The sequence below is a fragment of the Balaenoptera acutorostrata genome, chromosome 8 (genome assembly GCF_949987535.1).
Source record: "Balaenoptera acutorostrata chromosome 8, mBalAcu1.1, whole genome shotgun sequence".
In the NCBI taxonomy this organism is placed as follows: Eukaryota; Metazoa; Chordata; class Mammalia; order Artiodactyla; family Balaenopteridae; genus Balaenoptera; species Balaenoptera acutorostrata.
The window spans coordinates 94,354,640-94,378,923 of NC_080071.1; the positions used below are offsets into that span (position 1 = coordinate 94,354,640).

The 24,284-nt window shown below is 63.0% G+C and overlaps 3 protein-coding genes across 22 annotated transcripts in view; 2 read left to right on the plus strand and 1 right to left on the minus strand.

Moving 5' to 3' along the window:
* Positions 1 to 15,596, plus strand: part of CROCC2 (ciliary rootlet coiled-coil, rootletin family member 2) — a 65,105-nt gene extending 49,509 nt beyond the window's left edge. Inside the window, 12 exon segments of the mRNA XM_057551368.1 lie at positions 4,207 to 4,276; positions 4,279 to 4,336; positions 4,681 to 4,801; positions 8,443 to 8,738; positions 9,072 to 9,081; positions 9,481 to 9,660; positions 10,850 to 10,932; positions 11,337 to 11,409; positions 11,411 to 11,477; positions 12,936 to 13,063; positions 14,728 to 14,795; positions 15,449 to 15,596. Coding sequence (XP_057407351.1) covers positions 4,207 to 4,276; positions 4,279 to 4,336; positions 4,681 to 4,801; positions 8,443 to 8,738; positions 9,072 to 9,081; positions 9,481 to 9,660; positions 10,850 to 10,932; positions 11,337 to 11,409; positions 11,411 to 11,477; positions 12,936 to 13,063; positions 14,728 to 14,795; positions 15,449 to 15,596 — 1,302 coding nt within the window.
* The window catches only part of SNED1 (sushi, nidogen and EGF like domains 1), a 98,838-nt gene continuing 89,993 nt past the window's right edge, over positions 15,440 to 24,284 (plus strand). For 18 of the 19 annotated variants that reach the window (XM_057550815.1, XM_057550828.1, XM_057550813.1 and 15 more), the window contains exon 1: positions 15,440 to 15,958. In XM_057550815.1, the coding sequence (XP_057406798.1) occupies positions 15,746 to 15,958 (213 nt within the window). In that variant the 5' untranslated portion in view covers positions 15,440 to 15,745. Of the gene's footprint in view, positions 15,959 to 22,437; positions 22,496 to 24,284 lie in introns of those variants that run through there. The other variant, XM_057550832.1, reaches the window with a different exon arrangement.
* The window catches only part of MTERF4 (mitochondrial transcription termination factor 4), a 95,953-nt gene continuing 95,014 nt past the window's right edge, over positions 23,346 to 24,284 (minus strand). Inside the window, exon 4 of one of the 2 annotated variants that reach the window (XM_057550834.1) lies at positions 23,346 to 23,949. In XM_057550834.1, the coding sequence (XP_057406817.1) occupies positions 23,458 to 23,949 (492 nt within the window). In that variant the 3' untranslated portion in view covers positions 23,346 to 23,457. The remainder of the gene's footprint in view (positions 23,950 to 24,284) is intronic. The other variant, XM_007184849.3, reaches the window with a different exon arrangement.

A 24,284-nucleotide genomic window follows, 5' to 3' on the forward strand; every position in this document is an offset into this window, starting at 1 on the left:
AGTATTTCATCTTCATAAAAGGAATTGGTGAGCTTTCCATCTCTCTACTACCTGGGATCATCTAAATAGCCTCAGAGTTAAGCTTTCTTGAAAGGTTACATTGAACTTACCTGCAAATGCTCTGCCCCTCCTGTCATCTTAAGTAATACATTTTCATTCCCTCTCCCAGCTTTTCCCTCGCTGTCTGTTTGAGTTTTTCTATCTCCTCTGGAGTCAGTTTTTGACATTTGGAAGTCACCCATCTCATATGTTTAAATGCATTGCCAGGAACTCGCTCTTATATTTGGTAGCCATTTTTTATTTTTACACCTGTAGTTAGATCTTATTTATATCTATAGTTAGATCTGTTTCGGTCCCTGATGTTGGAGATTTTTATTTGTCTCTCTTTAATTTGCCAACAGTTCATCTGTTTTATTGGTCTTTTCAGAGAATCAACTTTTATCTCTTTTCTCCTTTTCATCTAGTTTATTCGTTTCAGCTTTTATCCCTATTAACATACTCGTTTTTGTTGTTGTAATATTTCTGATTTCTTCAATTGCATAAGTGATGTATTTATGTTTGGGCTTACTCTTTCAATAGTAAAAGCATTCAATGTTATTGTGTTTTCCCTCATTGTGGTTTCGTATGTGCCCCCATAGGTTTTTGCTGTTGTTGTTGTTGTTTTATTTTTGGCTGCGTTGGGTCTTCGTTGCTGCGCTTGGGCTTTTCTCTAGTTGCGGCAAGCGCAGGCTACTCTTTGTTACGGTGTGCAGGCTTCTCACTGTGGTGGCTTCTCTTGTTGCAGAGCACAGGCTCTTGGTGCGTGGGCTTCAGTAGTTGTGGCAGGTGGGCTCAGTAGTTGTGGCTCACGGGCTCTAGAACGCAGGCTCAGTAGTTGTGGTGCACAGGCTTAGTTGCTCCACAGCATGTGGGATCTTCCCAGACCAGGGCTCGAACCCGTGTCCCCTGCATTGGCAAGTGGATTCTTAACCACTGCACCATCAGGGAAGCCCCCCCAAAGGTCTTTAATATGAATTATTTTCCTTTCTTACCAATTTTCTAGGAGTTTCCATTTTAATTTCTTCTTTAATTCAAAGGTTATTTAGAAGAATAACTAAACGTTTGTGCCTCTTCTTGTTGCTGTGTCTCGTCTTACTGGAGAGGGTGCTGGCTTTGGGGCAGTTATAATCTTTTGATCAGCTTCTGGATGGATCTTTGCTTATGTTCCTGGTTTGTCGGTTGTTTCTTGGTTGTCGGTTGTTTGCTTTCTTGGTTCGGTTTTGTCTATTTGTTTGTGGTATGTTTGGAGGGAAACTGGACAAGCTGATTGCAAAGTTTACAGGGAAGAATAGATGTTTGAGATTTTCTAAGAAAACTTTGAAATAGTATAGTAAAACTGACTGTAACAGTGGCATGGTCAAAGCAGCAGGGGTTGGCACAAGGGTGGACAAAGAGGCAAGCAGGACAGGGCAGAGTCCAGAAGTTTCCAGCTATCCCTAACCGGCACCAGATCCCAGCCTCCTGTCTGGGCCACTGAGGCCCACTGTGTAAAGTAAGGGGCTTGGGTCCCCTTATATTTGAGCACTTCCCAGGGCTAGTTCTGTCCTGTGACCGGCCAGAGGGCTCGCGAGGCTCCCAGAGGGCAGGGCCAGGTGGCTGTGCACTGCTGCCCAGCGCTCACCCACACTGGACACTTGCCAGCCGATGAACAAATCCATCCGTTGTCGCCAGTGGATGAAAAGGCTGAGGACCTGAACTCCGAAGGATGCGCTGGGGTCGGCGGCAGGCTCTGCTCTTGTGCAACAGGCAGGATGTGGAACGTTACCTCTGCCTGCTGTGCTAGTGCCTGAGGCATTTCCAACCTCTACAGACCCCCATTTTACAGCAGCCCCCATACGGGGGGTGGGGGGGAGGGGCGGCCCTCACAGTTCTTCTCCCGTCCTTCTCTTGCTCCCGACGGAAACGCTGTGAGATCGCATCACACCCTTCCGCGGAGGGGGAAACCAAGGCTGGGGGCTGGTCCAAGGGCACGCGCCGAGCCCTGCCTCCTTCCCCAGGCCCGGGGTGGAACCGCAGGAGCCGGCGGTCAAGCCTCCTGCGCTCCTGCAGCTGAACCCCCGCGCTGAGCGCAGGCTTGTGACGCGTGCGCGGCCAGCCGCCCCCCATTCAGGGTCAGGGCTCAGAACCAAAGCAAGCCAGCAATGAGACTGACTCAGTGGGGCAAAGGGAGATGTTCATAAAGGGTGCCCCGTTCAATTATTATGGTTCATTTGAATTCCATAAACGCTGAGTCACTACAAGAGGAGCGTAATGCTTCACATGAGTGGTTTGGAGCCTCTTTAAAATACCATGAAATATTTAAGCCATATTTGAAGGAAACTTCTGCTGTTCTACTGCAAAATGTGTACAAACAGAAAACTGTAATTTCCAAAATTGTAAAGAAGGGTGAAACCTCAATTTTAGGTACAAGCATTGCCCTCCTTCCTTTCCTTTAACTTTCTAAACTGACAGACCAAAAAAAGTTCCTACAGGGTCACCGCACCTGTCCCGCCCTCACCCAGCCTGGGACGGGGTTGCGCCCCCTTCTCCTCTGAGCCAGTCCTCCTCTTGTGTTTAGTGAAAACGGAGTGGGAGATGGATGCAAAGCCCCCGTAGACACACGGCTCCCGGGACACACCTGCTGGGTCCTTGTGAATGACACGTGTTTGCTGGCCGAGACCCGAAACTTGAGGGCTGAGCCTGGGTGGGTCCTCAGGGGTCCCTGTGCCTTCAGGCGTTCCCGCTCTGGCTCTAGACCCAGTCTCCCTCTTCCTAAACAAGCGCCTCTTGCCCGCCACAACCCACACCCCCTCCTCTCTCTGCTGGCCCCATCTCCCCTCCCCCAGCCAGGTTTCTGGAAGGGCTGCCCCTCCCCCTCTCCCCAAACCGCCAGCACCGCAACCTCCCGGCACACACATAGACACAGAGGTCACCAGCAACTCTGGTCCCTTCCAAACGGTGCTTTTTGGGTCCATGTCTACCCGAGCCCCTGGCACTTTCCGCACAGGGGCCCGACCTCTCCCTCCGATCTCCGCCAGCTCTCTGGTCCTCCCTGGGCCTCGCCTCCTCTTCTCTCTGCTCTGAAGTCCACTTGGCCTGGACCCCTTCTCTCCCCCTCCTCCCCCCACCCCCGGCCTTCTCGGTGCCAGGGCCTCCATAGCCACTTGGTCCTTTGACACTGCCCCCGGCGCAGTGACCCCCGGGAGACCCCTCAACGTGCTCCCGCACCCGCCTTCCCATCCCAGCAAGTGGGCTCCGGACACCCCGCGCGCAGTCCAAGCCTGGGAGCCCTCGGGGCACTGCCTGCTTCTCACCCGCCACGCGGCCCTCAGGCTACCTCCCCACCCCGTGGCACGTTCTTCCACTTCTTGGCCCCTTGAGCCCAAGCCGCCGCAGGCTCCGTGTGGACAATCCCGGGGCCCCCAACTTGCCTTCCTCCGCCCCTCACCTCCGCACCCCCGCTCAGCCCCCGCAGTGGGGTGGACGCGGCTCCTGATTTTCCAGAGTCTTCTGTACCAAAAGTCACCACCACCTCCTCCCCACCAGACACTCGCGGGCAGGACGGCATCCGTGCGCTCCCGAGGGTCCCCAGGCCCCACTGCGCGCCGGCTCCAGCCCGGGGACACCACAGGCGCCGTCCTCGTGAAGGCTCAGAGAGGAGGGGTGACAGGGAGGGGGCCGCGCAGCGGGGGGCAGGGTGGCGGCTGGGCTGCGAGGCCAGGAAGGCGGCGGCCAGCACTCCGGGCTCGGGCAGCAGGGGTGGGGAGGCCTGAGTCACGGGGGTACGAGGTGGGCACAGAGGAAGAAGACTGCAGGTGGAGGGCGTGGGGGCTGAGCCCCACCCGCCCCGGGAGCTTGGGCGGACTTGGGAGGACTGTCGCCGTCTTTCTTCCAAGGGCTGGGAGCAGGGCAGGGAAAATGGATGTGTCTTCTGAGCCACTCTGACCACAGCGGAGAACCCGCCTTTGCCCAGGCCGCCTGGCCAACAAGGCCTGCTTCTAGGACCCCTCCCACCCAGCCCGTGGTTACATCGGAAACTGCCCGATCCCTGCACACGGCACTCAACCTGTTCTTGCTTCTTTACTTCCCAGCCACTGCACGTGGTCTGGGCAGACGCCAGGTGCCACAGCCTCACCTGGAGCACACCCCCGGCCGTGCTTCCAGACGGCCTGTGCCTCCCTCCCCCAGAAGCACCTGGACACGCGGCACCAGGCCCTGGACGAGAGCAGGAGGCACAGGCAGGGCCTGGCCCAGAGGGGGCGCTGCTAGAGGAGAAGGTCGCCCCCCTGGAGCGCAGGCGCGGGAGGCCCTGCGGCAGGTGAGGGGCCCCGGGGGGCAGGGCCCTGCCTTCCCTTTAGGAATCGCTCCCTCCGTGTGAAGGGAAGTCCAGGGAGACGCTGGAGGCAGGTGTCAGGCCTGGAGTCACCCAGACGCGTCCAATGCCCAGCTGACAGAGGGGAAACCGAGGCGGGAGGGGCACGGGGGAGTCAGAGCCCCAAGGCCTCTCCCGGGTTTCCTGCTCCGCTGCGGGCGCCCCTACGACAGAGGCTGGACTGTGGACACGCAGCTCCGGGAAAAATAGTCAGCCGAGCCGCGGTCTCAGCCTCAGGCCGGAGCGACCGGCCCACGCGTGGCCTCTGCCCGGCCCACGTGCTCCGGCAGCGGCGGCGCAGGGAAGGGGCGGCGGGCGCAGCGCGCGGAGAGGCGTGTCCTTCGGGAGGAGCGGCCGCGCTGCGCCCCGGGCGGCCCGCCTGCAGGGGGAGCCCGCGGTGCACCGGCCCAGGTACCCGGATCCGGTGGATGGTCCCCGGAAGAGGGGGTGGGGTGGAAGGGTGGTCCCTGGAGAGGTGGGGGTGGGGAGGCGGGGAATGGGGAGGGCCTTGCGGGCGTCCAGGCAGGGGCTGGGGGGCCGGGGAGGCACGGGCTTGGATGGGCTTCTGTGTCTCAACCGGCCAGTGGGAGTATGCCCGCCCTGGGCCTGTCCTCCCGCCTCCAAGCTCAGGGTCAGCCTGGCGTTGGCAGGTCACCCTGTGGACCTCCACAGCCCTCCGGTGATGTTACCCCAACTCTACCTCTGCTCTCCTCGGGGGAGGACCACAGGTCATGGCAAACACATGCACGCACACACGCACACACACACACGCGCACACACGCACACACACACTCACCCGCGGCTTTGTTCCCAGTGTTTGAGCGCCAGTCCTGCCTGGAGCTGTGTGGCGTTGGCACACTGCCTGCCTCTGGAGCCCAGATTCCCCTGTCCGTGGTGGAGATGGCCAAGGCTCAGGGGGTGCCCCGCAGATGGGGGCAATGGGAGGGTAGGTGTAGGCCCACACAACAGAGACCAGGAAGAGCGCCGGAAGCCCTGTCTCGTCACCCTTGCAGACCCAACACAGGCTGGGGTGCAAGACAGGGAACCAACCAAAGAGGCTGAATGAATGCAGGACAGGACAGGGCACGGGCCGGCCCAGAGATGGGCAGAAAGGATGAGAAAGGCAGGGAGGCCCAGGGGCCCGCTGGCCAGTGATTCTGACAGCTGAACTGTCCCCAGGCGTGAATGGACCATCTCCACATATGAAACGGGTCAAAGTGGAGGTATTTGGGTTGAAATCAGGGGTTGGAGTCACCAGAGCATCTTCCTGGGGCCCAGGTTAACTGATGGGGAAACTGAGGCTAGTGAAAGGAAATGGCGTCCTTGGAACCAGGCAGAATGTCACCCAGGCCCCAGCCCCAGCTATGGCTCTGCAGACCCACCCGGCAGGCCTGCCGTGTGCAGGGACCTCCCGGGTCACGTGGCCTGAGAGGTGGCTCCTTTGACCTGGACGTCCTGCCTCTGCCCTGTAGGAACAGGCGCAGCCATCCAGCTGACCCCGGCGGAGCGCACGGCTGGGCTCTGGGCCTGGGATTCTGATGCCCCCTCAGCACCCCCACGGATGGGCAGGACAGGGAGCCCAGAGGGAAGACAGACCATCGGGCAGTAGGTGGAAAGCCTGCGCTGGGCTGGTGACCAGGCACCCGAGGCGCCCGTCCCTTCAGGCTCAGTGTCCCCACCTGAGCGGGGGGGAAGCAGGAGTCCTGGCAGTGGGGAGAGCTAGGGGCTCAGTCCTGGACCCCAGAGCCGGGCAGCCTTCCCAAGGCCTCTCTGGGGCGAGGGCATGGTTGGGTCCTGCTGCCCAGGTGGCCTGGCAGGTGGTGGCCGGAGGCTGTGTGAGCACACCTGGGCAGAGGTCTCGCTGCCTGTCCCCTGGTGCCGGGAGCTGGACTCGTGTGCAGGCACAGGGACACGGCCCTGCCGGCGTGGCACGGATGACCGGGTACAGCTGCTGTCCCTCGCGCCGCAGCCGGCCCGGGCTCAGCTGTGTAAAGGGAACTGGCCCGAGAAGGGAGGGTTCATCCCTCACGGCAGGTCCAGGCGGCAGTGTCCGGCCAGGGCTTCTCAGAGGGAGGTGGAGGGTCCGTGTTACATGGCTCAGCCCATGGACTTTGCAGGGGCCACCTCAGGCCCGGTGGACCCCTGAGCTTGTCGCTGTGCCATCTGCCTGCCAGGTCCTGCGCAGAATGGCTCTGTGCGGGGGCGGGGTTTGTCTGGGCAGTGCAGCCCAGGGCAGGAGGGCCCGGGCACCACACGGGCCAGGCTTGGCCTCGCCAGCACACAGTCGTGGTCGCTGGGACGAGTGGTGAGGTGACAGTGCCCAGGGCTCTCAGACTCGGAAGGACAAAGATGCCGGGGGGGGGGTGGCGGTGCGTGTGGACACCAGCAAAGAGTGAAAAGGACAGGCTCAGGGCCGGAGAAGAGGCAAAGGCCACCGGCCACAGCAGGGGCAGGAAAGAGAGTGTTTCACTGTGTCAGGAGCAAAGTGCAGAACTAGGAGCAGTGGGGTCCCCACAGGGGGTGACGGCGCTGCCCCCCAACGCGGAGGGTAGGCTCCAGAGCAGACTGACCAACGCACACCCAAGGGAGGACAGCAAGGCCCCGCCCGGTGAGGAGCTGCCAGGCCTGGAGCCTCCAGGAGAGCGTCCACCTGGGTCACGTGTCCCCAGGCACATGGGGACACGTGTCCCGGGCAGGCCCTGGCCACCATGTGCACACGGTCCAGCTCAGGGCGGCTCGGGGACAGGACAGTTTTCCAGAGGGAAGTGGCCGGGTCAGTGGGGTGGCCACGGAAGGCAGGGACCCTGGGGACAGAACTGGGGTCAGGACGGAGGCACAGAGGCCAGCAGATCAGGACAGTCACTGAGAGCCAGCGGCCAGCTTGTCCACACAAGGCCCCCTGCCCTCTCACAAAGAAGGGTTGTCCAGCGGGCATGGTCACCAGGACCCTGCAGCTTCTCCCAAAGGGCAGGCCCAGTGCCAAGCTGGGGAAGCCGAGGGCTCCCGTGGCCGCTCGGGGTAGGGGGCCTGGGGGCTGGGAGGCCGAGATGGCACTGCCCCGGGCAGCAGAGCCAACCGTGGGTCCCTGGAGCCCAGATGGGGGAGGGGAGGAACAGCTAATGAGTTCCAGGAGGTCAGCTGTGAGGGGCCCGAAAACCCATAAACCCTTTATTGGTGTCTCAGGAGGGGAAACCCGGATATGGCCGTTTATTTACTTTGGATTTCACTTTTCTCTTCTCTTTTTAACATGCACAGCCAGGAGTGTAACTGGATTTTTAAAGAAACAGGACTTCCTTTCTCAGTGGAGGGGCACCCTTCGTTTTCCTCAGTCCTGAAGAAGAAAGGATCCCCTACTTCTGGAACACTCTGGCCACTGCCCCCGTCACTTTGCGCTCGAGACCGATCCTCCACGTCCCAGGGCCCCCCGAGAGACCAGGCCCTGTCCAGCCTGAGGGCGAGTGGGCAGCTCCAGAGGGGTCCGAAGCAAGGACAGGCCTGGGCCTCCAGCGGCTGGGGCTGGCCCTCTGACCACTGCCCCACCCGGCCCAGAGCCGGGGAAGTGGAGGGGTCTGGTTTGGGGCCCAGATTCCGATCCTGCCCCAGTGGCTGACGGGCCAGGCCTGCCCTGAGTGTCAGTTCCTTCCTCCAAAGGGACCATCCACAAGGGGGCAGAAAGGAGCCCCCAAACCTTCCCACCAAAAATGATTGTTTCGTTGGTCACCCAACATTCCTCCCCAGCTCTTCCCTCCCGTCCTGTGCCAGCGTGGTGAGGGTGGGGGCCAGGAGGGGGGCTGTGCTCAAGCGGCGGCAGGTCCCAGGAAGACGGGCTGTGGGGACAGGGACACAGAGGACACAGGCTGGCGGGACCTGGTCAGGGGGTGGTTGGGTCCTGTGAGCCGGCGGCAGGTGCTGAGTGCAGGCGTGCCAGGATGCAGCGGGCAGAGGCTCCCTGAGGCTGGGAGCAGCGCTGCAGGGGCCTGGAGGTACCAGGAGATGCAGCTGGTCCAAAGCAGGACAGCAGCGTGACTGGTGGTCCCCCCTCGCTCTCACAGCAGCCCCACACGCTGGACGGCCCAGGCCGCTGGGCATCCTGGCCAGGGAGCTCCCTCGCCCGACCCAGCCAGCTCTCAGGGGATCCAGAGCCCTTCCCAGGGGCACCCCACGTGCTCTCCAGGGACAAGGCTGGCCTGAGCTCACACCCCTGCCAGAGACCGTGGCAGGTTCTGCTCTTGCAGACAGAGCTGAGGAGGGAAGCGGACGACATGAGGGCGGGGGCCGAGAAGGGGCCACGGGACCATACCCTGAGCCGCCTGCACCAGGAAGTGGACAGGGCCCTGAGGCAAAACCAGCCGGGCTCCACGCGCCCCACTCTTGGGAGTGGGCCGGGGCCTGGGGCTGGGGGTGTCCAGGTGGGTGTGGGTGCCAGTGCTTCTGTCTCATGTGCGTGCGCTTGGACACACATATGCACACGCCCAGATGGGAAGGGCGGGCTGGACCACTCCCATACAGAACAGGTGCGGAGACTCAGCCCCAGACAACAAAGGGGTCCACCAGGGCGACACCTCAGGTCTCAGGGCTCCATGGGCCCCGTGGGAGTGGGGGGACCATCAGGGGGCCGTGAGCCAGTGCATGGACCAGAGAGGGAGGAGTGTGGGAAACACGGGGCCAGGCAGGCCTGCAGGCAGGTCCAGGCGCTGCTCCCGTGTGTTTGGGAGTATCTCCCCTTCCACCACGGGACAGACCCTCTATCGCCAGACAAGGAATTGGCGAGGGGGGGTGGGGGCAAGAATCAGCCTGCGATGCCTCGGGGACCCCCGCTCCAGCCAAGTGGAAACTAGGATGCCATTAAAACAGATGTAAGGCTCACCTTGCCGGCCTGCGGGTGGGGCTCCGGAGCAGACAAGGCCCAGGGGCCGAATGTGTTTACCAAACCCTCGGCTCACCTTCCGGTCCTGGCCAGGCCCCGGGCCCCAGCAGAGGGCAGCCGGGCCAACTGGGGGTCCCCAGCGGAGGGCTGGACGCGCCTGCCCCGGGACTCCGCGCAGCCCTGGGTGGTCAGGCCACAGTGAGGCGCCTGGGGTCTCCCCTAGGTCCAGAAGGCAGAGCTGGAGCAGGCCTACGCCCAGCGGCTCCAGGAGCTGGCCACCCAGCACCAGCGAGACCTGGCGGCGGAGGCCGAGCGGCTGCACGGGGCCCACGTACAGGCCGCACAGGCCCTGGCGTCCCGAGAGAGGACCCACTGGCAGCGGGTGAAGGTGCTGGAGAAGCAGGTGGGCGGGGACCCAGCGCCTGGCGGGGGTGCAGAGGGAGGGGAGGGTCCCTGTGCCTGCCTGGCCCCAGCCCGAGGTCCTCCAGCAGCACTACTGCCCGGTGGGCTCCAGGCCACCCCCAGGGGCCCCCAAAGTACCCTCCGTCACTCCCACACCTCACTGAGGGGCGGAGGGGGATTCTGGGGCGGGTCACCACCCTCTCCGTGCCGCCATCGCCCCCCCCATAAAGGGGGGTGAGGACAGTCCCTCAGCCGGTGGTTGCTGGGTGTGAAGTGTCCAGATAGTGCCTGGCGCACGGCAGTCCTAGTGGCGGTGGCCCCTGCACTGTCCTGCAGTCAGCGATAGGGGGCAGCAGCGTACGGGGGCAAGGGGCAGTAACAAAGCAGGACAGAGCCTTGAGCGTGTGCCTGTGCTGACCACACCCCCCACACGCATGTGCACACACACCCCCACACAGACACACATGTTCATGTGCGCACACACAGACACACAGATGCATGCACGCACACACAGACACACCCACACACACGTGCACAGCACAGACACGTGCACACATGCACATGCGCACAGACACACACACAGACACATGCATGCGCACACGCACAGACACACCTACACAGACATGTGCACGCGCACAGCACACAGACACGTGCACGCGCACACAAGACACAGGCGCACACGTGCACGCGCACACACAGACACACACGTGCACGCGCACATACACAAACATGCCAGCAGGGGCTGCCCCGCAGGCTCCGAGCTCTCTGCCTCGGGGGATCTGCTCGATGAGGGAACAGAGGAGGGAACTGAGACCCAGAGACATAAAGTGACGGCCCCTGACACCCTGAGTTAGTGTCCCCGACCCTCCAAGCCACGTTTGCTCAATTTATAAGCCCAGGAGCATTATTTCCTCATCATTCTGAGTGTGTTCACGGCTGAGTGGAAGGAGGTCCACCCACTGTGGGTGGTGGTCACCCCGGTTCCTAAGACCCCACGGGTGGGTGACCCTGATCAGAGGCGGGACCCTGCACGCGCCTTCTGGCCTCTGGTGAGTCTGTCTGTCTGCCGGGGTTTCTCTCCGCGCACACCGCCCGCCTCGGGAGCCGTGGACCGGGGCCTCCCAGCCCTTCCGGTCACGGAGCTCAGCCATGGGGCCCGCCGCCCGCCTGAGCTCCTGCCCTGTCCCCAGGTGGCCAGCCTGAAGGGGCAGCTGGACCAGGAAGTGCAGCAGCGGCGACGAGCCCGCCTCAGCCAGGCCTTCCGGGCCAAGAAGTGAGCCCAGCTCCCGACCCCTGGGTGGCCCGGCTGCCACTGCCCCGACCGGCCCGGCAGCAGAAGCGCTGCTGGGGAAGCGACGCCTCGTGCTGCTCAGCCGGGGGGCCGAGCTCGAGGGGCACCGGGCCAGGGAAGCCACCACCCGCGCCGGGAGTCAGTGGGCACCCTCTGATCCCCTGACCACAGAGCTCCCCCAGCCCTTGGGACCCCGGCCTCCGGCTGGCGTGGCCCGAGCTCCGGGGCCGCTGCTCTCCGACGCGCCCCTCCCTGGCTGCACGGAGCGTCCCTGTGGCCGGCATCGGCCCTGGCACCGCTGCGGATGTGCTGACCCGGCCAGACCCCGGCGGCCAGGCCCCAGCAGGCCAGCTTCCGCAGCCACAGGCTGCATTCCGTGCCCTCAGCTCTGTAAACATGGGGAAACACGTGGAAAACATTTCCACCAACTGGAGCCAAAAACATAATGTCCCGAAGGGCCCAGCTACCACATCCCTGCGCACAGAGGCGGCAGGACCTCCGTATCCAGGAACTGCAGGGCCGTCACGGTGGCAGGTGGCTGCAAGTGACTCAGAATCCAGTTCCCCCACCGCGTTCCCCGCGCCCCCGCCCCCCACCCCACCCCGTGACTCACTGCCCGTGTGAGAGGCATCAGGGTGTAAACGTTAAAGTTGTTAGAGAACCACCCACTTTCCCAGCCTATAAACTCTGGGAAAATTCCTGCGGGAATCCAGCCCTGGTTGCCACGGAGACCGAGGCAGCCATCTTAGGCCGATGCCTGGTTCACCTGTTAGCATTTTCTCTCTTTTCCCGCTATGAACACTGGTCAGAGTGATTTGTTTCCTCTCCAAATGGTCTCTTTTGTAAGTGACGTGTTTACAACATCTGCGGGGCACCAGCCAGCCCAGTAAATTCCTGCGTCCACAGGTGCTAGCCGCCGCCCCAAAGCACCTCCTCCCTCCAGGACTCATGGGGGTGAGAAGGGCCAAAGCTCCTGGAGCCCACCCATTCCAATCACGATCCCGCACTTAAAATAGGCTGTCCTGTCAGGCCTTCCTTTCTGACTGAACCTAGTAACGGAGTTGCCATATGCTGTGAACTGCACAAAAAATAGGTTTCATTCTGCCTGTCAGCTCTGCCTGATTATTGGTGGCTGTGTTGAGAAGGATTCTGAAGTTCAGCCCAGACTCAGAGGGGAAGAGCATGGTGACCCATTAACAACGCTGCTCTGGGCAAAGGAGGCGTTAGTGGTGGTGTTCGCACCCAGATATTCACCAGCTTGCAGCGGCCCATTGGAACGCATAGCAACCCAGCGGCTGCCCCCACCATTGGAGAGCATGGTACAGACAGGAAGGGTAGGGCCGTGAGACACACACAGCTCTGATGCTCGGGGCCTGGCATTTAGTAGGCAAGTCCCTTCCCTTCCTCCCCGACCCGGCGACCCGGTGGGCAGCTCCCTTGTGGAGGAAGGACCTGAGGGTTGGCGGGTGGGGAGGAAGGACCCGGAAGCTGGAAATTGACACTTGGAAAGTGTCAACACTTGCCTCTCTGCGGTGGCCACTGGCATCTCAGCGTCACATCTTTGGGACTGAATCTCCCGGCACAGAGGAGGTGCCTAGTAAATGCGCACAAATGAAAGAGGAATACACCCCCAGATGCAAAAGGGGTAGGAAAGATTTCTCAACATTGAAATGAGAGCCACGCACTATTTGACCAATGTTCTTGCTGGCGATTTCTGGACCCTCCTTGCCCAGACTGCTCCCAGGAGACGTAAGATTTTTTATATTTCAATGAAAGTTCAATCAATGTAGGAGACACTGTTTTTACTTGTTCAACATAAAGTTGTATACTTAGGAAAAAGGATTTTTCTGATGGAGATAAACTGCTGTTTTCTTAAATATTTCCAATGGTGAGCGTGTGGCTTCCGTGTGAGACTCTTACGGTCGCCCGCACCCATGTGTGGACCGCTGTGTACCCTGAACCAGGGCCCCCCATCTCTGCCGCAGTGAACCAGCTGCACCAAGACCCCATCCATCCTTACGGTGTAGTGACCACGCCAGGTGGGCCTCTGCAGGAGCCGGATCCTACCTGCCCCTCCAGGCCCTGTGACCTCCTGACCTCATTCCCGGAGCAGGTAGGGGTCTCCCTGAGGTTTCACCTACGTGGAAGCCCCAGGTGCGCGGGGCGGGCGGGAAGGAGAGAGAGTGGGAGGTGGGGTGCAGCCAGCCAGCCTCCACCACCAGCAGCCCTGCTGGAGCCCCCGTCCCAGCCCTGCAGGGACCAGCCGGCCAGGCCAGGTTCGGTGGGGGAGACACTCCCCACCCTGGCTGGCACGGGGTCCTGGGGCTTACCGAGGTCGGCTCCGGGGCTCCCCATCTAAATTGCATACACACTCAGGCCCTAAATTAAAATGTCACAGGCCTGTTGGGGAGTCTCGGGTTTCCTGGCCGCGGAACACGAGCCTGCTTGATAAAACGATTTTGGTTTTGATAAATGTGGACTTTCTATGGCCAAGACAAAGGCACCCTTGAGTCTGGAGGGGAACCTGAAACAGCACATTGCTGAAAAGTATTTCCTGATAATATTTTTAGCACCTGGAAAAAAATTTTTTTCTCTTTTTCGCCTGTGGAGTTGTGTGTGTGTGTGTGTGTGTGTGTGTGTGTGTGTGTGTGTGTGTGTGTGTTTGAATGTAATGCCCAGCATGGTGGGGCCTCCTGTTAACCCCCGGTCTCCCAAATGGGACTGCAAATGGCCCAGGGTGAGGGCCGTGGAGGGTCAGCAGGCCTGTGCCTGGAAACACACAGCCTCGCTGGGGTCGCGACCCAAGGTCTGCCTGCTGAGCGCCACTGTGTGCCCAGGGCACGGGCCCCTGGGGCAGCCCTGCCCACAACAGGCCCCCAGGTGGACCCAAAACTTAGCCCAGAAGTGAGCCTTTACTAGGGTCCCCTGAGGCATGTGCTCAGGAGAAGGTCAGCAGTGCCCTGGAGGGACCTCCTCGGCCTAGGCGGCCTACCCAGAGGAGGAGAGTGCAGCTGGGGGGAGGATAGGGCGTGTGCCCCCTCCCACCCCCTGCAGGAGGTGGGCCAGTCTAGGAGGGGGTCAGAGGTCAGCCTGGACAACCCACTGCCCCACCCCCGTGGTTTGGTGCAAGCTGGGAAGTTCTGCCCCTTCTCCCTATCAGGGAGGGGCCACCTGCCCTCCCCCCTGAGGAAACAAACAGGAGAGGGCTTTCCCCTGGGCCCCAAACCCACGGCACAGACGGCAGAGGGCTGTCAGGTTCCCACAGAAAACCCACAGATGGAAAAGCACGTCCTCCTGGGTTCCCACCAAGGTGACCAGCCTGCTGGCAGCTCTGACCCCACCGGGACTTTGCCAGCGAGGCTCACGAGGGACCCTCCCTGTCCAAGGAGGGCGAGGCTGCCACACCCCTCCTCCAACCTTGGCCATGACTTGACCTCTGTGCTGCAGCCTGGCTCAGGGCTTCCCACCACCTCCCCACTCAGCATCTGAGCCAGCTGGGTGCCAGGCTTGACTTGTCCTCACGAATCAGCCCCACCAGCACCCGAGAGCAGAGAGGGTGGAGAGCCCTGGGAGTCGGGCCCTGCACTGGGCCTAGGGACCAGAGGTGGCCAGATGCTGGCCCCCTGTGGAGGACAAACACTTGGAGTCTGACTCTGAGGACGAGGTCCTGCGGCAGGAGAAGGGTTGCGATGGCCACAGGCTGGAGACACAGAATCTGAGTTGTGGGCACTCGAGGGCCTGCTCCCACCCACGGGGCATCTGTCCACTTGCCCACAGGCCGGCGTGGACCAGCCTCCCCGACGGAAGGCTGCTTTCCCCGGGAGTTGGCCCCAGATTCTCTTGCTGTGAGGTTTCCTTAGGCCCCCAAATCATCTCCCCCAGCATTTCTCCTGATGTGGCCATGCAGGGCAGAAACTTTGCTTAATGCCCTGAAGTCGCCCAGGCCAGAGTCCTCCTCACATAAAACCAGACGGCAAGCCTCAGAGCTGGGTGGGCAGCATGAGGCTGGCCTCTGGCCACTTCCAGAAGGGTTCATCCGAGCACCGCTCGGGGTGGCCCCCGACCGACGACACGCTGGCAGGAGGGTGACCTGGTCCCCTGGGCGACAGGGGCCTGAAAGGACACCCAGGAAGCCTGCCCCCAGGCCCAACAACTCACGCAGGCCTGAGGGTCTGTCCTGGAACTGCTTTGTGGACAAGGCACCGCCTCTGGGCCGGCCCCACACGGGCGGCTGGGGACCCACGGAGGAGGAGGAGGAGGATGGCCCCGGCTGCAGGGCACGCCCGCAAAGCCCTCTCCTCGCCGGCCAGGTCACCTCCGGGGGGCGCGGGGCCGTGGGCTGGGCCTCCCGCCCCTCTTGGCGCTTTAAGAGCCGCCTAATTTGCATGGCCCGGCCCGGCCCCGCCCAGGCCCTAGTGACCGCCCGGTTGGATATTTAAATCGCGGCCGCAGGGGCGGGTCCGGCTCCGAACGCGGTCCCGCCCGGCGCCTTCCTCAGCGAGAGGCGACCGGAGCGCGGCCCGGCCGAGCGGGAGCGGGAGCGGGACTCCGGAGTCCACCAACGGCGCGGCCGCGCTGCCCGCACGCCCGGCCGGCCGGCCCTGCGCGCCACTCCCGACCGCGGCCTCGCTCCTGCCCCGCGGTGACCGCAAGCCCCGCTCCGTCCCCCTGCGGCCCTTCCTCGTCGCCTGTCCGTCCCCGCTGCGTCTTCGCTGTGTCCCGCGCTCCGTCCTTCTCTGTCCCCGTTCCGTCCCGCTGTGTCCCCCGCTCCGTTCCCGCCCGCCGACCCCCAGCGATGCCGCGCGGCGCCACCTGGGCGCTGCTCCTGGCCGCGGCCCTGGGGCTCGGGGCGCGCGGCGTGCGCGGCGCGGTGGCCCTCGCCGACTTCTACCCGTTCGGCGCGGAGCGCGGCGACGCCGTCACCCCCAAGCAGGACGACGGCGGCTCCGGGCTGCGGCCGCTCTCCGTGCTCTTCCCGTTCTTCGGCGCCGAGCACTCCGGCCTCTACGTGAGTAACCCGAGCCCGCGGGGGGCGCCAGGGAGGGTGCTGCGCCCCGGCCGCTGCCCGCCGCCCCGAGTCCCGCCGCCGCCGCCAGCAACTTGGCACCGTGGCGGCCAGAGGTGGAATGAGGACAGCGCTTCCTCCCTCCGGCGGCCAAGGCCGGACAGCGGCCCGCGGGAGCGGCGGGCGGGGTTGGGGGCCCGAGCTGCGGCCCGGCCACCTTGGCGAGTGGAGCGGGGCGCGCCCGGCCCTGGCCCCTGCCCCTGCCGGACCGCCTGGGGCTTGGGCTGCGGGCACTGAGCCGTCTGCCCCTGCTGGGCCCAGCGCAGCGGGGTGAGGGGAGGCCTGCCCCGTCCCGCCCCGTCCCGGTTCCTTCACGGACAGCAGTGTGACAGCAGGCGGGTGCTTCCTGGGTCCTCAGTTTCCCGAGTGGCCCCTTCAGTTCCTCACTTGGCCTGCCAAGGTCTCAGCCCCTCCCAGGGCCACACGGGCCCCGCCCCCAGTTGACACCTGAGGCCCACTTGCTGGAGGCTGGGATGCGCCCAGACTTTCAGGGGTGCTGGGGCAGACTCAGCAAGCTGGTCCTCTCTGCGCCGCCCTTTCCCTCTCCCTCTCCTCCTGAGCCTGGGGGCTGGCCACTCAGGCCCGGACCTTCAAACAGGATTCCCAGAGGGAGCTCAGGAGAGTGGGGACAGCTCAGGCTGAAGGACAACAGAGCCGCTCCCGGGGGGACCCGGGGCCACTGAGGGAAGGCAATGTCGCGCCTCATCGCTGCGTCGAGCATTTGCTGGGGGGCACCGTGCGCTGTCCCCTGAATCCCAGCTAGAAAAGTGCTGGTACCCTGTGCCTCCAACACCATCGCCCCGCCCTCTGTCACTTCCAGCACCACCTCGACCTCCCCCCCCCTCCGCCATCAGCACCAGTGCCTGCACTGCCAGCTCCCCCATCAGCCCTGTCACCTCCCCTGTCAACACTGCCTCTCTCTGCTCGACCCCAGCGCAGCCGCCAGCATCACTAGCTACCCTCCCACCACAGCCGTTCCATTGCCAGCGGTGGGAGGGGCAGGCGTTCTCTCTGTAGGTGCCACCCAGTGCAAGTTTCCCCGGGCCGGGACTTGGACAGAGGGGCAGGCTGACTTCCGGAAGTATGGGGCGGGGGGCAGAGCTGTGCTCAGGGTCTTCGGGAGCCAGGGAGGCCCATACGTCCTAGAAGGGGGAGGGCCAGGCTCAACCTCCTCACTCCAGGTCACAGGTGAAAATATTATTAAAAGGCTGACCCTCTCAACAGCCTCACCAAAAACACCTGCCCCTGCCGAAGCAGCTGGAGACGCGGTTCTAAAGTGGAGGGACGTGCTAGCAAAGCAACGGTTTCACCCGAAACCAGCACGTGGTTCCTCGCAAAACCTGTGTCTCCACAAGAGCTCTTTCCTGAAAAAAGCGATTGTCCGACAGACACCTGCCCATGGGGACTTAGTGAGCCCACTTCACCTCTCTTTGCTCAGGAGGAAAGACAGTGGAAATCTTGAGGGCCCAGGACACCTTGCCCGAAATAACTGCCAGGGCTCTGTGGTCGAGGAGGGAGCAGGGCGGAGGGTCAGAAATGAAGCCAGTTAGAGAAGAGAAGGCATTTATTCCGAAGCAAGTGGGTCAGACCGGTGCCTCCCAGCCCGCCCAGCCGACAGGATGCGTCCCTGCATGCCCCCGTCTCTGACCCTCGTCCAGCCGGGCGCGGCGTCAGCCAGCCCCGAGCCCAGGTGCCTGCATCCGGCTGAGTGAGGACCCTCCAGGGCTGGACACCCCGCCCCGGCCTCTGCCCCCTAGTCCCCGGCCCGATGCCTGGCCAAGAGCAGGCTTGTGGAGTGAATGGCCGCACGGGTGAGTGAATGGAGGCCTCGCCGTGACCCTGCGTGAAGATCAGTGCTTTCTGATCAGAATCGACCCTGGCAAGGACTCAGTCCTGCCACGTGTGGGGTGGCCCCCTTTCTAGAAAGCGCCGTCGTTTTGCTTCTTTCTCACGTCGTAGCAGCCGTATGTGGTAACTTGTGAGGCTCTGAAACTTGTTGAGAGTCCCTTCTGAACACAGACCAGGCCGGCCCTGCTGTTGGGCGTGGAGCGCGGCAGCTGGGAGGGAACTTCCTTGCAGGGGAAAAAAGCTGGACAAGTTCACAGGTAGAGACGGCAGCTGAGCTGTGGCCTGCAGGCCCGGCCGAGGTGCAGCGTCCACCCGGGGCAGCCATGGGGACTGAGGCCGTGAGCCTGGCCGGCGGTGCTGAGGAGCCCCCGTTTCCCCGCAGAAGCCCCCACGTGCAGCCCCCGCCAAGGGTGGGGCCTCGGGGCTGCAGAGGAAGATCTTGGTTTATTTGGCATCAGGAGTCCCAACTGGCAACCCCAGGGAGCGCTTCTGCTCCTTCACTGGGGAAGGAGTGCCAGGTGGGCAGTGTCTGCGAAGGTGCCGGGCACCCTGAGAGGGTCCACACGTCTGTTACGAGGGTGCAGTGGCCGAGACATGGGTGCGGGGTCTGCCGGCTGTGTCTCCAAGGCTGAGCTGCTGGGGGTGGTGCACAGCGTGGTACCCGCCTTGGTGTGCCCTCCTTCCTTCCCCCGCAGAGCTTCTTCCAGCCCCTGCTGGCCCCTCACGCACGGAGCTGTGACACCCTTGACCTCTGAATCCTGGGGACTCTTCCTTGTCCCGGTCTTTTGGAGCACCTTGGGGACAGTCACGGAGAGCCCTGAGTGGGAAACAGGAAGGGTGTGGGCCCGGGGCGGGCAGTGGCACCTCCGAGCCCGGGGGAAGACATGTTGACAGTTGATTGGACCTGCGCCCTGGCCAGCAGCCCCTCTCTCTAGTGTCCCAGGCAAGGCTGGCTCCACACCTGGTGTCTGCTCATCCGCTGACATCCCCACCAGGGGCACAGTCCCCGCCCAGCCTCTCCCAGACCGACCGCCCAGGGGAGGTCCGCAGGCGGCCCGGGACCGGTGGCTGGTCGCTTCCTCCGAGAGCCCCGGCTTCCCGACCTGTGCAGCCCGTGGCACATTTCCAACCAAGACAGTCAGCTGGCTGGCCACCAGCTCCGAGCCATCTGGAAAACCCACCCTGACCCACAGGACAAAACCCGTGAGACGGAGGCAGGCTTGGCAGTGGAGCTCGGCTTTTCTGACCTGAGGAAGCCCCCGCAGAAACGCACGAGCCCGCTGGCTGGGAGGAGAGGCCGCAGCCCCCGGGGGGCAGACAGGGTCCTGGGCAGGCTCCTCCCCATGCTCCCTTCCTGCTGGGACCTGGGGAGGAGCGGGGCAGAAGCAAGGGGATCCGGAGGTGGAGGTGGAGGTGGGCAGGGGTCGAGGGAGGGTCCTGAGGTGGCCTGGCAGCCCCACGTGGGGGGAGAGCGCCGGGGCGAGATCCAGGGCTGGCCCCTCGGCCTGGACCTCCCGGCGGCCCGACAGAGGGCAGGCAGTGCAGTCCTCCGCTGCCCAGAGAGGAAAGTGGGCCTCAGATTCAGGCCCAGGGGCCTCGGGACTCCTGTGTCCCACTGCCTCCTTGCCATTCCACCCCGGCCATAGTGCGGCCCAGACAGAAGTCCTGCTTCCTCGGCCACCCTGGGAGCTCCCCTGAGAACCCCCCCTCGTTCCCACGTGGTCCGAGCAGGCAGCTGGGCCTGCAGCCCTGCCTTAGAAACACTCCCACTTCCCAGGGCGGCCACCCCGCTGGCCTGGGCGCGTGCGGCACCTTCTCATCGGCCTCCGGCTCCTGGCCCAGCCCCTCCAGCCTGTCCGTGGGGCGGCCGAGGGAGCCTTGCCCAGTGCTAGTGAGACCTTGCCTTTCTCTCCTGCCCTTACCTGCCCCCTGGCCTTGAGGCTGGGCGGTCCGGCCCCGTGTACCTGTGCCCACCCCGTCCCCCGCCAGCCCCCCCACCTCCCTCTGCTCCAGCCATACAGAACAGGTCACCCTCAGCCACTGTGCTTGCTGCCAGCTCGGGGCCCCTCCCAGGACAGGCAGGTCTCCTCCCCTGAACGGGCCCTGCTCCCACAGCCTGGTCCCTGCGCTCCCCGCGTGTCGCTTCTGACCCCACCTCGGTTGTTTACCCCGCACGGGGCGTGTGCCCCACAAGGCACATGAGTACACGGTCGTGGCACCCACGCGTGTTTGACTGTATTTGGACATCATGATGGGGGATGTGGACGCAGGTGTGTAGGTGCGTCTGCCCACCGAGGGAAATGCAAAGCAGGGACACCTCAGCGGCCGTGAGCAGTCCTCGGGCTCAGATCCTGGTTCCCAAACACCAGTCGCCACTGAAGGGAACTGGGGCTCTTTGGAGATGATACGGCCACGGCAGGAAAAGAAGAAAATGAGCTTGGAAAAGCTTGTGCCAGAAAGTAATAGAGTGATCAAAGAATGATCGAGATGTGGCAAAAGGACACAGAGGCCATCCGAAAGGGGCTCTCGCTGGCCATGGCTGGACAAGTGAAGCATTAAGTTCGTGGTGGTAACAGACTTCAGTCCCTTAAGGAAAGGGGAGCCGGTGCGTTCACGCCGATATGAGCATAAATACATGATTAAATGTATAAACGAGGGAGAAAGTGGTACCGATCGCACTGCCTCGGTGCTGAGTGTCCTGCCCCGGGTAACCGTGTGTGTTCTCAGTAGAGGATGTCCTTGCTCAGGGGAACACACACTAGAGGGCTCGGGGGTAAAGGGTTATCACTTCTGCAGGGTAGTCTCAAGTGGTTCAGGAAACATCTATGTAGAGGGAGAGAGAGCATGATGAAGCAAATGGGGCAGAATCCTAGCATTTGGTGAATGTGGATCAAAAGTATGAGGAGTGCCTTGCAATTTTTCTGTAAGTTTGACATTCTGTCAAAACATAACGTAACCTCTAGGGAATGCCTTCTGGCGGGAACACCCAGAGCCCCGAGCACACACCTGGCCACCCTCACTGGGAAGCCAGCCTGGCCAGCTGGGAAGGACTCAGGTGTCCCCCTCCTCAGCTCTCAGGGGCTGTGTGAAGCTAGAAATGACCAGCTCGCCACAGCATGCCTCCAGGACAACCCACTGTTCACTCACCATTGACTTATTTGCTAATTCATTTAGTCACACATTCATCCCGAAACCTTGATGGAGCCCTAGCTCTGGGTCGAGGAGTGGGCACGCACCGGCAGCAGTGTTTTATTTTTAGTCTTAAAATTTTGTCTCTTCTGTTCACGGTGCTCTCCCGGCCTCTGGAAGAGAGCTAGCTTGTAGAAGCAGCTCCGTAAATGTCGGCTGTTCATCTTCTGATTGTCGGGATAATACGCCCATAATTCCATCTTCCCAAACAAGCACTCTGAACGTTTTGGCGACATCCTTCCTGATGCGTTTTCAAGCGCGTTTGGGGCTGCCATTTCATACAAATTTCCATTTTGCATATTTTGTTCAATGTTTTACCGTGAGCATTTTCCAGTGCCTTAAGTTTGCTGTGAAAAATGTGCTTTTTGGTGACAGTATAATATTCCATCCTATGGCTATGCCATAATTCTTTTAAGCAGTCACAGCTTATGGGCTGTGTGGGTGGCTTCAGTGTCTCCCGGGATGCTCTGGTGCACATCCATCCTACGCACATCTTTGTCCCCGCGGGTCTTTTGTTCTTTCCGTTCCTCACAGTAAGTTCCTCCGAGGGGGCTGGCTGGGTCCCAAGGAATGTGCTTTTCAGGGCTGTCTCCCCACTGCTCCCTGCTGCCCAGAGGGCGTCCTTATTTACACCCTCCTCTGCTGGGGGAAGGGGGCCTCCTCAGCTGACCTGAGTCAGCCTGGAGGGCACAGCTTCCGGCCCGCCAGCAGCTTCCAGGCCACACAGGGTACCTGTGGTCCAGTCGACGATGGGGTGGGGACAGTGGGCAGGCCCAGGGACAGAACAAGCAGGAGGAGCCTGGGCCCCAGTGGACACTTCTCCCATGGCTCTGAAACCAGGCGGCTGGAGGGCGCTGCCCAGCTCGTTCCCTACCCCCACTCCCCCCGAACCCCGTACCTCCCCACAGGGGGTCCAGCCTCAGAGCCTCAACAGCCATAAACTGGCTGTTTACACACTGGGGCAAGTCCTTCATTAAACACCTGCTGTGTGCGAAGCATTACCCTGCTCCCCAGCCAGAGGACTCGGCTTGAGCAGAAGTCTGAGTGCTGGGAGCTGAGTCCAGGGTGGGAGGAGTGGGCACCGTGTCTGGGTATAGGTCCCAGGACCACGCTGTCCTCCAGGCGGGTCCAGGGGCCTGGTCGAGGGCCAGACGCAGCCCCCTCGGGCCCTCACACACATCCTGCAGCGAATATTTCCCGCCAGCTGCTCTGGGCAGAGGGGCTGTCGGGCACAGGCAGCTCTGGAGGCTTGCTGGGGATGGGGCCTGGGGTAGGGCTGGTGTCCCGGGGGAGTGGCCACCGTCCCCAGAGTGAGACTGGCAGGGTGAGAGGCCTGGGTGTGGGAGCAGAGGCGCACCGTGCCTGCACTGGAGGTGGCAGCCAGGGGCGGTGGCTGCAGGGCGACAGGGGACCCGACATGGCCCCAGAGCTCCGGGCAGCAAGGTCAGGCTGTGCTGGGCCCGGGGGAGGGGGGCGTGGGTGCCCACGCGCAGGGCATGTCCAGGGGCCTCTGGGGGCTTGGGATCTGGTCCTAGGGGGGCACCTGGCCCAGGTGTGCCAGAGGTGCGGCAGGAGCTGCCACCTACACAGGGAAGGAAGGGAAGGACCGTGACGACAGCTGGAGGGACAGGACACGGGAGGGGCAGGTGCCTGGACCCCCCGCCCCCCGGAGAGGCAGCCCCTGTTGGAGGGGGGTGGGGCTCAAGGGCCTGGGCTCTGGGCCGTAGGCAGGACCACAAGGCCCGGCGGGAGACAAGAGGGTGGCCACAGGGAGGCCCCGGACAGCTGACGGCAGGGGGCAGGGGAGGGAGGCGGCAGAGAGTGCGGCCCCAGCGCCTGCGCCCTGAGGGCCCGGCCTGGGAGGGGGAAGGGCCGTCCCCCCAGCGCTGCGGGCATCCCTCCTCCCCCGAACGCTGGGCACTGAAGCCAGCCCACTGCCCCGCCCGCAGGCCGCGCCCTGGCTGCCCAGCAGTGGCCCCTTCCCCCTGTCCTCTGTGGCCCTCCTGCAGCCAGGCGAGGCCACCTGGCACCCCGGGTGCTCAGGCGAGGGCCAGCCTCCCCTCCTCGCCAGATCTGGGTGTCCAGGGCCCCACCTTGCCCGGGGGCCCAGGGCGCTGCCCACGGCTGCCCTGAGAGCAGGACCCCAGCCCCGAGCTGTGCTTGTGGAAGGAATCCTGGTTCCCCAGAAAGCTGCCAGGAAATAAAAGACATGCCTACATTTTTCAAAACAAGCTTATAAAAGGCCTCAGAGCTTTATTGTTTTATTTCTGGCAGAGAAGTCAAAGCAGGAACCAAGGCCCCGCCCTTTCGGATCTGATGTTTGCAGAGCTGGGGTGCTGTGACCGCGGGGTCCCCAGCTCCCCGCCAGGCTTGCCCGCCTGGCCCAGAGCAGCCCCTCGCCCAGTTCAGGGACCAGCCAGACACATGTCACACGCTTTCGGCTGCAAGTGGCCTCCGAGAGACTCTCCAGGACATTTCCGCTCTCTCCCAGTTTTATCCAAGTCGGAAATGCCACCAGGCCATCTCTGCGCTTTCTCCTGGCCCAGCGGAGGGAGGGCCGGCCCCTCCTGCGAGAAAGGCCTGGGTGCCTTTCCCTCTGCGGGCCACACACACCCCCAGGGCAAGGGCAGGCTTCCTGCACGCCCCGCGGGCCCCCTTCCTGCTGCACGTGGCCTCGGGGCCTCCCCAGGGGACCAGCCCAGGCCCACCTGGCTGGCCTCAGGTCCTGAGGGGCAGCGGGCGCAGGGCGGCACGTTGCGGGCCGGGACCCAGCCAACGGCCGGGCGTACGTCAGGTTTCCGATACGTCAGTGGCTGAAGAGCACGCTGGCGGCAGGCAGGGGGTCGGGGTCGAGTCCTTTCTCCTGTTTTCCCGCGTGTTGCGTGCTTTACAGAGTGCTGTTGCAAGTAGAAAAATAATAATAGTAAGACTGATATTCTGTGCGAGTAGCATTCGCTGGCCCTGAAGGAGGAGAGGGACCCCGGTGGGGTGGGGGGTGCGGTGCCGCTGCCCACGCCACCAGCCCCCGCCCGCCCCACCGGAGGTTCAGACGTTCTTCCCTGGAGGAAGGCAGTCCAAGCACGCTCCGGCCCAGGTGGCCCCGGCCCTGCTCTTCCCTGGCCCCGCCCCGTGGGGAGGGCGGCAGCCATCTGGCGGCGGCGGAGAGGGGAGCCGGCGGGGGCCGAGTGCTGGCAGGCAGGCCGGAGGTCTCTGCACACACCGCACACACCTG